At 38.0% G+C, this 12,311-nt stretch overlaps 1 protein-coding gene across 25 annotated transcripts in view; it reads left to right on the top strand.

Annotated features, from left to right (window-relative positions):
* Positions 1 to 12,311, top strand: part of LOC139357469 (endogenous retrovirus group K member 6 Env polyprotein-like) — a 340,316-nt gene that overhangs the window by 165,302 nt on the left and 162,703 nt on the right. For 24 of the 25 annotated variants that reach the window (XM_071074830.1, XM_071074831.1, XM_071074832.1 and 21 more), the window contains one exon: positions 5,166 to 5,203. The exons of the other annotated variant lie outside the window; for it this stretch is intronic. Coding sequence is in view for 7 of the 24 variants with exons in the window: in XM_071074841.1 (XP_070930942.1) it covers positions 5,166 to 5,203 (38 nt within the window). In the remaining 17 variants the exon portion in view is untranslated. The remainder of the gene's footprint in view (positions 1 to 5,165; positions 5,204 to 12,311) is intronic. 25 annotated transcript variants of the gene reach the window in all.

Genomic DNA, 12,311 nt, shown 5'->3' with positions numbered 1-12,311 from the left:
TCAATCATCAGATGGCCAGATGCAGAGGATCCCGCAAAATGCTCTGGGGTGTAAGGAATGGCACTGGGGTCTAAGGAATGGCAGGAATCATTTGATAGAAAAAAACCCAAGTTATTCAGTATCTGTATGAAATCAAGCTCTTTCCTATGCCCAATCTAAATAGGATTCTAATAGATAAGAATAAAGAGATTTTTATTTTAAACCATTGTAGAGTGTGTGTGTGTGTGTGTGTGTGTGTGTGTGTGTGTGTGTTAGCAATTAGCATACTCTGCCCAACACATTCACTAACCTTGAAATTTACCCTGGATACATTTCTTGCTTCCATGCTCCTATCTGCCTCTAATTCTGTATCAAATAAATAAATAAATAAATAAATAAGACTTTAGAATGAATGAACAGATGAATGGGCGAATGAATGAATAAACAGAGGAAAGATGGAATTGATTAATTAACAGTTAAATAAGTCTCTAGATATTCTTCCAGATAGGCTAATGCCACATTCAGACATACATTGCTTGACATAAGAAATTAACTATTGAGTCTTATGCCTAAGATATTCCTTCCTATGCGCTTCTTGTTTTTCAGACTAATAGTTCACAATCGTGACACAAATTGTAATATGGATACTTATGGCTTTATCTCTGCCTTCCTGCTTTCCACCCCCTACTTTTCAGATAATTGTCCTGATTATTTTTCTTTATATTTATTCTTTGCCTTAGCCACAGAATTGAAATGGGAGTTGCCATCATATTTCAGCTTAACTTTCACTCCTGGACCTAATTTATAGACAATCGAAAGGCAATAGACACTCCAGAATAGATTAATCAGAAATCTTTCCTGGAAATTTAAAATTGAGAAAATATAAGAGTGTCAGTCCAGCTGAGCGCTAAAGTTATAAGCCTACTTAACTTTTTCTGGGACGCTATAACAAAATACTATAAACTGGGTGACTTTAAACAGCCAAAGTTTATTTCTCACAATTCTAGAGTGTAGGAAGTCCAAGATTAATTTGTGTCTAATGAGGGGCCCTTTCTCCTTCCCAGATGGCACCTTCTGTGTCCTTCCATGGTGGTAGGGTCAAGGCAGCTCTCTGGGAACTTTTCTATAGGAAGAATAATCCAAGTCTTCAGAGCTCTGCCCTCATGACCCAATCACTTGTCAAAGGCCCCCGGCTCCTAATAGTATCACCTTGGGAGTTAGAATTTTTCTTTTTCTTTTTCTGAGATGGATTTTTGTTCTTGTCACCTAAGCTGGAGTGCAATGGCACGATCTTGACTCACTGCAGCCTCTGCCCCCCAGGTTCAATTGATTCTCCTGCCTCTACCTCCTGAGTAGCTGGGATTACAGGCACCTGCCATCACGCTTGGCTAATTTTTGTATTCTTAGTTGAGATGGGGTTTCGTCATGTTGGCCAGGCTGGTCTTGAACTTCTGACCTCAGGTGATCTGCCCACCTCAGCCTCCCAAAGTGGTGGGATTACAGGCACGAGCCACCATGCCTGACCTAGAATTTCAACATAAGAATTTTGAAGGGCCATAAACATTCACACCATAACTCTATTTTGGGTGGTAGTCATGCCCCATCACAAGGAAAGGGAAAAAGTAACCTGGTAAGACAAAGAAAAATTAAAGCAACAACAGATGTGCGAAGACAAAGACAGATGAGAGATTAAGAAGTCTCCCTTGGCTTCCTATCATTTCAGAGTCCTTGGCATCAGCCTATTCTGGATGTTCATTTTTATCCCTCTCCTATCTGAGGTTTATGAAAACAACTTGTACTTTTAGGGAAGAGAACTCTTTTGAATAACCTAAATGCATACATTTTATGTTACCAGCAACTGAAATAGGCCTATAGGCAAGAGTACATGACATCTGAAGGGGCGATACCCCAAATTCCTTATCCTGGACCTTTTCTGTGCCAATTTTGGTCCCAAACCTTCATGTCACCTTGAAACTATTCAAAGCACTCAGTCCCTTTTGTCAGAGACAAGAAAGGCAGAGCACTCTGTCTTTGAAGTTTTACTGCCTTTACCATTACAAAAAAAAATACATCTACTAAAGATTTTTTTTCCAACAGAGCAACACAATAAAAGAGTAAGTGGCTTTGTAGTAAAAAATAATATAAAAAGATAATTAATTCTCAGGGGTATTTTTTTGGTCTAATGCAGTTTTTCTCAGAAAAAAAAAACACAAGCATCAAGCCTGCCCCTAAAGACACTTTTTGACCCACTGCTGCCACTAACATGAAGTTGAGAAGTGAAAAATCTTTGCTTTATTTGTTCTTTCTTTTCAAGAAAAAAGAGGCTTAATATTCATTGGGGAGGGCGAGTAGAAAAAAAAAAAAATCTGTGCTGTTATTTTTGAGGGGTTGAAATGCTTGTTCTCACCACCGAAGGTGTTCATCTTTACAAAAAAAAAAAGTTACTAGGGAGCTAGCCAATTTGAGGGAATATTTTTGAATGTTTATAAAACTAAAGAGAGGCATCATTGGCAATACATTTATTAGCAGAACTGAACCAATTAGTCAGTGCTGCTAAAGTGACTGCATACAGCTGATTTCACAGAGAGGGCAAATCTATAATGATGCATGCTACTGGAGTACTTTTTAAAAAACTACAGATTTAAGTCTCAGATAAAGGTAATAACACTCTTTCTATTTCAGGAAATTTTGAGTGTTCAAATTTGTGGTTATAAAAACACATAAGAGAGCATTTTTAGGCCATTCTGACACATTCCAAACTCATTCTTAAATAAAATAAATCACACAATCAGCTCTCCTTGAGGCTGGAGATCGGTTTTTGTAATAAGGAGAGTCCCAGCAATGTGTCCCCATTTCATTCATTCCAACTATGCAATTCAACTACAGTTCACGTTTTAATTTTCTTTCTCTCATATATTTCTATTATAATTTGTAAAGACAACAATGATTTATATTTATAGGGATAATGAGAATAAAAAAGAAGGAGAGCAATACCCTTTTAGACAAAGACAATCCAAGAAAAAAGCAAAACAAAACCAACAAAAACTTTTTGTGATGTGCAAATATAAGGTTCACTAATTCCTGCTGGTTGTCACTTTTGATTCTCTCCTCTCCTTTCATCCATATCCTCTGCTCCCCTCATGAGTGGAGAAAAAAAATGTGTGATTAGTGAATGTCACCAGTTGGACTCTCTGAGATTCACTGAGGAGTTTAGAGTGTAGGAGGTTTTGTAGAGCATGGTCTTGGGATTCATATCTGCAGAAGAGAAAGGAAAGAAGCAGGTTTGGACAGAGGGAGAACGTGGACTGCCAGGAAGTCTTAATGGAGGTCATAAGTAACTCTACAAAAAACTTGGAAGAGTGCATGACCCTCCAGAGTTCTGAGTGGAGCAAGGGTGCCAGACTTTAATGCTGCCCTATAAACTGATCATGGATGCTGGCAGCTCAGGAAGGGGCACCCAATCTTGAGCAAGGTGGCTGTCTTCAATAGAGGCATTTTCTGAAATGGAACAGTAGGGCATAGCACTTTGTCCACTGCACTCTCAGTAGCTGAGGGAAGAAGTTCATCATTCCTAAATAAGGATCCAGATACCACCTCACAGCATCTTTCACACTAACAATGAATAATTATTTTTTGTTTAAAAACAATGAATTCCATGAGGCCGTATAGGTAGCTATTAGTGTATTATTTACCCATAACCTATTGACTGCCTAATTCTGGAACAGATCTAGTGGGAAAAAACGCCCAACTGGTACAGGACATTTTGTTCGAGAGAAATTGAATCCATTCAACACTACTAACTTAAAGGCAGGCAGAACATTACAAACTGGTAGCTGAGGAAAAGAAAATTGATTCCACAGGCTCATAGAGAAGATGCTAATGAATATTAAGGGAATCAACAGGGATGAAGGGCCTGGATTTGGGTTGTATCTATGAGAGCAGTGTTAAGTAAAACAGACAGGTGGGAATAAGATGGTTGGTGCCAAAGACAGAAGGTTGTGCATGCTATGGATAAAACAGGTAGGGGATAGAGGCAGAAGAGTGTTTCCCCTAAAGCAGAGGGAGGCAAGTTTGAATAAATTAAGAGGTATAAAATGTCAAAATGACTTGGGTGCCAGATTGAAGAGACTGAACGCCACTGAAAATGAAATACAAAGCTAAATACTTCAGTATGGAAGTCATACAATAAAAGGGGAGCTTTCAAATATTAACCCGGTGTGGGGATAGAAGATATTTTGTAGAAGACTGAAAATCACCATCTTCTTGGTTAGGTTGCCAGAATGGGAAAGGTGAAATTTCTGAAGTTCCCATGACATACACACACACAAAATGAGCACTGAAAGACATACCGTAACATAACCTGTCCAAAGTCACCACACAAAGAAATGATGGAGCTGGCAATCGAAACCATGACTGCCTTCAAAGTACCTTTTTTTGCCACCATTCCACACTGCCAGAATGTTAGAAAACCTGCCTGCAAGGTGCTTTTCCTACCCAGGATTGTTCTGAAAGTAAGAAAATCAAAACACTGGCATTGATTTGAAGTACAATATAGGTTTCACGTCTTGACAGTATTTGGGAAATTAAATTGGATCTGTCACCATTTTATGATTAGTATAAGATAGAGCCCTATTTTGCCTCTAAGCACACTTTCCAAGACAAATTGCTACATCTTTAAATAATGGATTCAATAAACATTTAGCAACTGCCTATTCTGTGCCAGGGAGTAGTCCTGGTGTGGTGAACAAAGCAGAAAATACGACAAAGTCCTTTTGTCAAGAAACATATTTTACTAGACAGAGACAAGTAATAAACACAAATATAAGAAGAAATAAAAATCTACATTAATAAATTTCAGGAAAGTATATATTTTAGGAAGAAAAGCACAGGATCATTTTATGGATAATTACTGATAAATGACAGGAAATGTGTTCAGTGGTTTTGTTTTTGTTTTTAATGTTCCACCACTTAACTAGCTTCATACTCTTGGGTAATCAGTCTGTGACTCAGTTTTCTCACCTATCTTAGTGATCTGATGTGGTGATTAAAAGATTAAATATACAAAACGTGCTTTCACCAAGGAGTAGAGTAAGAAAGAGTTCAATAAATGTCAGTGCATGATTAAATGTTATTCATATTCCTGAGAATGAGGACTTCACTTTTCCCATCTCTTCTTTCCTGTGCAGAAGGAGGAAGTCTCATCTGCCCAGAATGTTTCCTGAAGGTAAAATTTCCTGTTTCAGATTATTTACGCCCCATAACCTTGATGTGATTTGTCCTCCCCTCACTCAATAGTCACTTATTAAATGGCCACAGCCTGCCAGACATTGGCTTTCTTAAGGGGAATTTAATTCAGAAATTACTGAATTCAATTCTTTGGGTTTGTTTTGTTTCTCCATAATCCCCTGCACTGGTTTATCAGCCTGCCAGAGAAGCAGAAAGATAGCCTCCAGGGCTCTGTCAGCTGGGCCCAGCCCAGACATCAAAGAATATTATGAATGTGTAAAATTGCCTTCGGCAAATACTATTTACAGACCCTCTGGCACAGTTATGCTGGAATGATAAGAAATGTCACTGCAGCCTACTGCATCGAATAATAAAAATTTCCTGCCTTTAATATCAACTACCCACTTATCCAGAACTCAGAATGGCTCGCAATCACAATAAAGGAAAAAAGCAAAGGTTGGGTTTATTTTTGTTTTTGCTTTTGCTTTTTATTAATATGCCACAATGCTTCCTATTAATTAAATCAGCGGTATAGCCAGGAGTGGAACTTAGTGAGATTATCTATATTATTCACTCGAAATATAGTTTATCCATTTTAATTAAATAAGTTCTAAATATAACCACTTGTAATTCTTCTACACCCTACAACTAATTAAAAATAAAATCAGTTAACATTTCTGTGACATCATTAAAAAATATTCATATAAAAATGCAAATATCCCTATGGTATCCTGTGTATTTACTTGCATCCCTCTGTGATGTTGATGACCAGAGTATTAAAACTTCGTGTGAATACAAACCTGTGGGCAAGGCTTTTTTTTTTTTTTTTTTTTTTTTTTTTTTTCCCCCTAAAAGTTCTCCCTGTGTCTAGTCATCTGCCTTCTACTTGTCTCATCTTGGCATGCTCTGGACACTGGTTATAGCTTTGGGAAGCCTATTAAATTTCACCTCCCTGGATGTTCTTTTTCAGAGAAACTTCGTGTTAGGCTGATATGAACACATCGACATCTACTCTTTATTTCCTTATGTAGCATATTAGGGCCCTCTTAGTGTGCTAAGAGGTCTTCAGTCATAAGAAAATACCATTGTATTTTCTAAATAAATCACCATGAGAACTAGAGATGAGGTAGAAAAACCTGAACAAATTGCTGGAAGCTCAGTGTGGACAAGTCAGAGAGTTAAAAACTCCACAGGGACTCAGTCTTAGCAGCCCTCCAGACTTTTGTAAATTTTACCCCCTGGAGCTTGACCAGGTTCTCATAGCAAATATTAAAAGAAAATCTCCACGTGCTTCTGGCAGCTGGAGAGGAAATGAAACATTTTGAAATACGCCAGAGCACTCTTTTCTTCTTAACAAGGCTGGCTCTCAGGACAAGCCATTTAACCAAAGCCTAACATGCCAGGATTTTATCAGAGCCTAACTGATCAGAGGAAAAGGAATACCCAACTCTAGCCCACTCTCATCATGTTGTCCCACCTAAGAGGTGGGGAGGACTGAGACACACTTGTGAATTTCACAGTCCAGAGGCATAGGTTCACTAAGACCTAATCATAGGACTTTAGATCTCTTCCCTTCCCCCAACACCTTGCAACCACCTGACTAAATGCCTATTTATAGCAGTTCTTTTTACCCAGTACATCCTGTCAAGATATTAAGGAAAATTACAAGGCATATTAAAAGGTATACCTTGGAACAAACAGAGAAAGCATTAGAAGCAGACATGACAGGAATGTTGGAATATCAGACTAGGAATTAAAGCAACAATGATTAATATGCTAAGGGCCTAATACGTAAAGGAGACAACATGCAAGAACAGAGGGGTATTGTAAGCAGAAAAATGGAAATACTAAGAAAGGACCAAAAACAAATGCCAGACAAAAACACTAACAAAAATGAAAAATGTCTTTGATGAGCTTATTAGTAAACTGGACATGACTGAGAAAATAATATTTGAGTTTGAGATTACATCAATAGAAATTTCCAAAACTGATTTCATTCGATGGTATTTTGCAGTTAGCAGTGTACAGATCTTACAAATATTTTGTTAGATTTATATATGTTTTATATTTTTTGGTATTGTAAATGGCACTACTTTTTAAAAGTTTAATTTTCAAGTTGTTTATTGCTGATAACTAAAAAAAAAAAAATTGATCTTAAATTTTGTGACCTTGCTAAAATACCTTATGAGTTGTAGTAGTATTGGTTTTTAGATTTGGGGGGATTTTTTTTTCTTCGTCTTTTATTTTAAGTTCAGGGGTACATGTGCAGGATTCGCAGGTTTGTTACATAGGTAAATGTGTGCCATGATGGTTTGCTGCACAGATCATCCCATCACCTAGGTATTAAGCCCAGCATCTGTTAGCTAATCTTCCTGATGCTTTCCCTTCCCCCATCCCACCCCTGACAAGTCCTAGTGTGTGTTGTTCTCCCCACTGTGTCCATGTGTTCTCGTCATTCAGCTCCCACTTATAAGTGAGAACATTCAGTGTTTGGTTTTCTGTTCATGTGTCAGTTTGCTGAGGATAATGGCTTCTAACTCCACCTGTGTCCCTGCAAAGGACATGATCGCATTCGTTTTTATGGGTGCATAGTATTCCATGGTGTATATGTACCATATTTTCTTTATCCAGTCTATCATTGAAGGGCATTTAGGTTGACTCCATGTCTTTGTTATTGTGAATAGTGCAGCAGTGAACATACACACGCATGATTCTTTACAATAATGAGACAAGATTGAAAACAAATGAATTAGAATATCCAGGAACTGCAGGACAACTACAGAAGGTGTAACACATTCACAATGAGATACAAGAAAGATAAGAAAAAGAAAGAGAAAAAGTATTTCAAACAATATAATTGAGAATTGCCCAAATTAATGTCAGACACAAAATCATAAGTGTAGGAAACTCAGGCAACATCAAGCAGGAGAAATGCCAAAAAAAACTATACCTAGGTGCAATATTTTCAAACATAGAAAATCAGAGATAAAACAAGTAATTCTATTAATAAATGGTCAAAGGATTTGAATAGACAGTTCTCAAAGGTAGACATCCAAATGGTCAATAGGTATATGAAACAGTGCTCAATGTCACAAGTCATCAAGGAAATAGAAATTAAAACTACAATGAGATATTACCATATACTTGTTAGAATGGCTATTAGCAAAAAATAATGAAAGATAAGTGTTGGCAAGGATGTGGAGGAAAGGAAATTTTCTGCACTGTTCATTGGTGAGGATGTAAATTAGTAAAGTCGTTGTAGAAAACTGTATGGATGCTTCTCAAAATATTACAAGTGGAACTACCATATGATACAGCAATCCCACTTCTGGGCATATATCCAAAGGAAAGAAAATCAGTATGTTGAAGAGATTTCTACATTTTCATGTTCATTGTAGCATTATTCACAATATGCAAGATATTGAATCATCCAAAGTGTTAAATGTCCATTGACAGATAAATAAAAAATAATTAGTACACACATACATACACACACACACACACACACACACGCACAATGGTACACAATGGGTTGCTATTCAACTTTAAAAAAGAAGGAAATTCTGTCATTACAACAGCATGCATGAACCTAGAGAACATGATGCTTATCGAAATAAGCCAGGCAAGAAAGACAAATACTGCATTTACTTATATACGAAACCTAAAAAAGTTGAATTTACAGAAACAGAGAGTAGTGTGATAGTTGCCAAAGGCTAGGGGTTGCAGAGGTGGTTGGAGAGGTGTCCGTTAAAGGGTACAAAGTTTCAGGAAAACAGGATGAATAATCTCTGGAGATCTAGTGTACAGCAGGGTGACTATAGTTGAGTGTGTGTTTTATATTTACTAAGTATAAAATTGCTAAAATATTAAAATTTAAATGTCCTCACCACACAAAAAAAGACAAGTATGTGTATTAGTCAGTTCTCATGCTGATATATAGAACTGCTTGAGACTGTGCAATTTATAAAGGAAAGAAGTTTAATTGACTCACAATTCTGCATGGATTTGGAGAGCTCAGGAAACTTACAGTCATGGCAGAAGGGGAAGAAAACATTGTCCTTCTTCACATAGCAGCAATAAAGAGAAGTGCCGAGTGAAAGAGAGAAAATACCCTTATAAAACCATCAGATCTCATGAGAACTCACTTACTATTATGAAAGCAGCATGAGGGTAACTGGCCCCATGATTAAATTACTTCCCATCAGGTCCCTCCCATGACACATGGGGATTATGGGAATGACAATTCAGGCTGAGATTTGGGTGGGGACACGGAGCCAAACCGTATCATTCTGCCCCTGGCCCCTCCCAAATCTCATGTCCTTCTCACATTTCAAAACACAGTCATGCCCTTCCAACAATCCCCCAAGTCTTAACTCATTCCACCATTAACCCAAAAGTCCAAGTCCAAGGCCTCATTTGAGACAAGGTAAGTCTCTTCTGCCTATGAGCCTGTAAAATCAAAAGCAAGCTAGTTATCTTCTAGATACAACGGGGGATACAGGCATTGGGTAAATACACCTATTCCAAATGGGAGAAATTGGCCAAAATAAAGGGGCTACAGGCCCCAGGCAAGTCTGAAATACAATAGGTTAGTCGTTAAACCTTAAAGTTCCAAAATGATCCCTTTTGACTTCATGTCTCACATCTGGGGCATGCTGATGCAAATAATGGGCTCCAGTGACCTTGAGCAGCTCTGTCCCTGTGGATTTGCAGGTATACCCCACTCCCGGTTGCTTTCATGGGCTAGTGTTGACTATCTGCAGCTTTTCCAGAAACATGGTGCAAGCTGTCAGTGGATCCACCATTCTGGGGTCTGGAGGACAGTGGCCCTCTTCTCACAGCCCCACTAGGCAGTGCCCAAATGAGGACTCTGTGTGGGGGCTCCAACCCCACATTTCCCTTCTGCATTGCCCTAGCAGAGGTTCTCCATGAGGGCTTCACTACTGCAGCACACCTCTGCCTGGGAATCTAGGTGTTTCTGTAACATCCTAAGAAATCTAGGCAGAGGTTCCCAAACCTTAATTCTTGACTTCTGTGCACCCACAGGCCCAACACCATGTGTAAGCGGCCAAAGCTTGGGACTTGCACCCTGTGAAGCAATGGCCTGAGCTGTATGTTGGCCTCTTTTAGCCACAACTGGGACACAGGGCACCAAGTCCCAAGACTGCGCAAAGCAGCAAGGCCCTGGGCCTGGCCCACAAAACTATTTTATCTTCTTAGGCCTCTGGGCTTGTGATAGTAGGGGCTGCCTCCGACATGCCCTGGAGATATTTTTCCCATTGTCTTGGACGTTAACATTTGACTCCTCAATACTTATGCAAATTTCTGCAGCTGGCTTGAACTTCTCCTGGGAAAATAGGTTTTTCTTTTCTACAGCCTATAGCCAGGCTGCAAACTTTGTGAAATTTTTATGCTGATTCTCTTTTAAACAGTAAGTTCCAATTCCAAATCATATCTTTGTGAATACATAAAACTGAATGCTTTTAACAGAACCTGAGTCATCTCTTGAATGCTTTACTGCTTAGAAATTTTTTCCAGTAGATACTCTAAATCATCTCTCAATTTCAAAGTTCTACAAATCTCCAGGCCAGGGGCAAAATGCTGCCAGTCTCTTTGATATAACATAGCAAGAGTCACCTTTATTATAGTTCCCAACAAGTTCCTCATCTCTATTGGAGACCACCTCAGCCTGGAATTCATTGTCTATATCACTATCAGCTTTTTGGTCCAAGCCATTCAAGTCTCTAGGAAGTTCCAAACTTTCTCATATTTTCTTGTCTTCTTCTGAGTCCTCCAAACTGTTTCAGCCTCTGCCTGTTACCCAGTCCCAAAGTCACTTCCACATTTTCAAGTATCTTTACAGCAGCACTCCACTACCTGGTACCAATTTATTGTGTTAGTCTGTTCTTACACTGCTGTAAATAACTGCCAAAGACCGGGTAATTTATAAAGGAAAGAGATTTAATTGACTCACAGTTACACATTGCTGAGGAGGCCTTAGAAAACTTACAATCATGGCAGAAGGGGAAGAAAATACATTCTTCTTCACATAGCAGCAGGAAGGAGATGTGCTGAGCAAAAGGGGGGAAGTTCCTTATAAAACCATGAGATCTTGTGAGAACTCACCCACTATCACCAGAACAGCATGAGGATAACCGACCCCATTATTAAATTACCTCCCACTGGGTCCCTCCCATGACACTTCGGGATTATAGGAACCCAGTTCAAGGTCAGATTTGGGTGGGGACACAGAGACAAACCATATTAGTAAGTGATGTTATGGATATGTTAACTAGGTCGATTTAACAATTTCATCATGTGTTCATGTATCAAAACATCATGTTGTACATTTTCATATATATAGTTTTTATTTGTTTATTATATGTTAATAAAGGTGAGGTGGTTGAGAAAAAGAGAAGAAAGAAGGTTTAAAAATAGAAAATAATATTTTTTTTAAAAGAAAAAATTCTGAAAGAAGGTAGAGGAAAACATATAGAGAGAGGACAAAGATAAAAATTACATTTGATGTCACCTGAGAAGCTGTGCAAACACAAAAAGAGTGGAGTGAAACATTTAAAATCTTGTGAGAAAAAATAACACCAAGTAGAATTCTGTACCCTGAGAAATTATCCATCAACATGAAGAAGAAATACTTTCTAGAACAAACAACAATTGAGAGAATTTGTTTCCAGTTTATTTATAAAGAAAGAAAATAATATAGGTCAGAAACATGAGTCTTCCTAGAGAAACGAAGACCATCAAAGATGGAATAAGTGAAGGTAAAATAAACATTTTTATTTTCTTATTCTAATAATATATATGCACTGAAAATAAAATTATCAGATTATATGAGGCAAAAACTGGTAGAACTGCAAGGAGAAATAGATGAATTTGCTATAATTGTTTGAGACTTCAATAGCTCTCTATCAGAAGTGGATGTATCCAGCAGGCAGAAAATCAGTAAGAACATAGTAGAGCTCAACAGCACCATACTGAATATAAGTAATATCTACAGAGTATTTCATCAGATGAAATACATAGAATATACATTCTTCTTAAACTTACATGGAACATTCATCAAGATACACCATATTCTGTGATATAAA

The sequence above is a fragment of the Macaca nemestrina genome, chromosome 12 (assembly GCF_043159975.1).
Source record: "Macaca nemestrina isolate mMacNem1 chromosome 12, mMacNem.hap1, whole genome shotgun sequence".
In the NCBI taxonomy this organism is placed as follows: Eukaryota; Metazoa; Chordata; class Mammalia; order Primates; family Cercopithecidae; genus Macaca; species Macaca nemestrina.
Note: the sequence above shows the minus strand (reverse complement) of the source record. Positions and strands in the feature narration are given on the sequence as shown.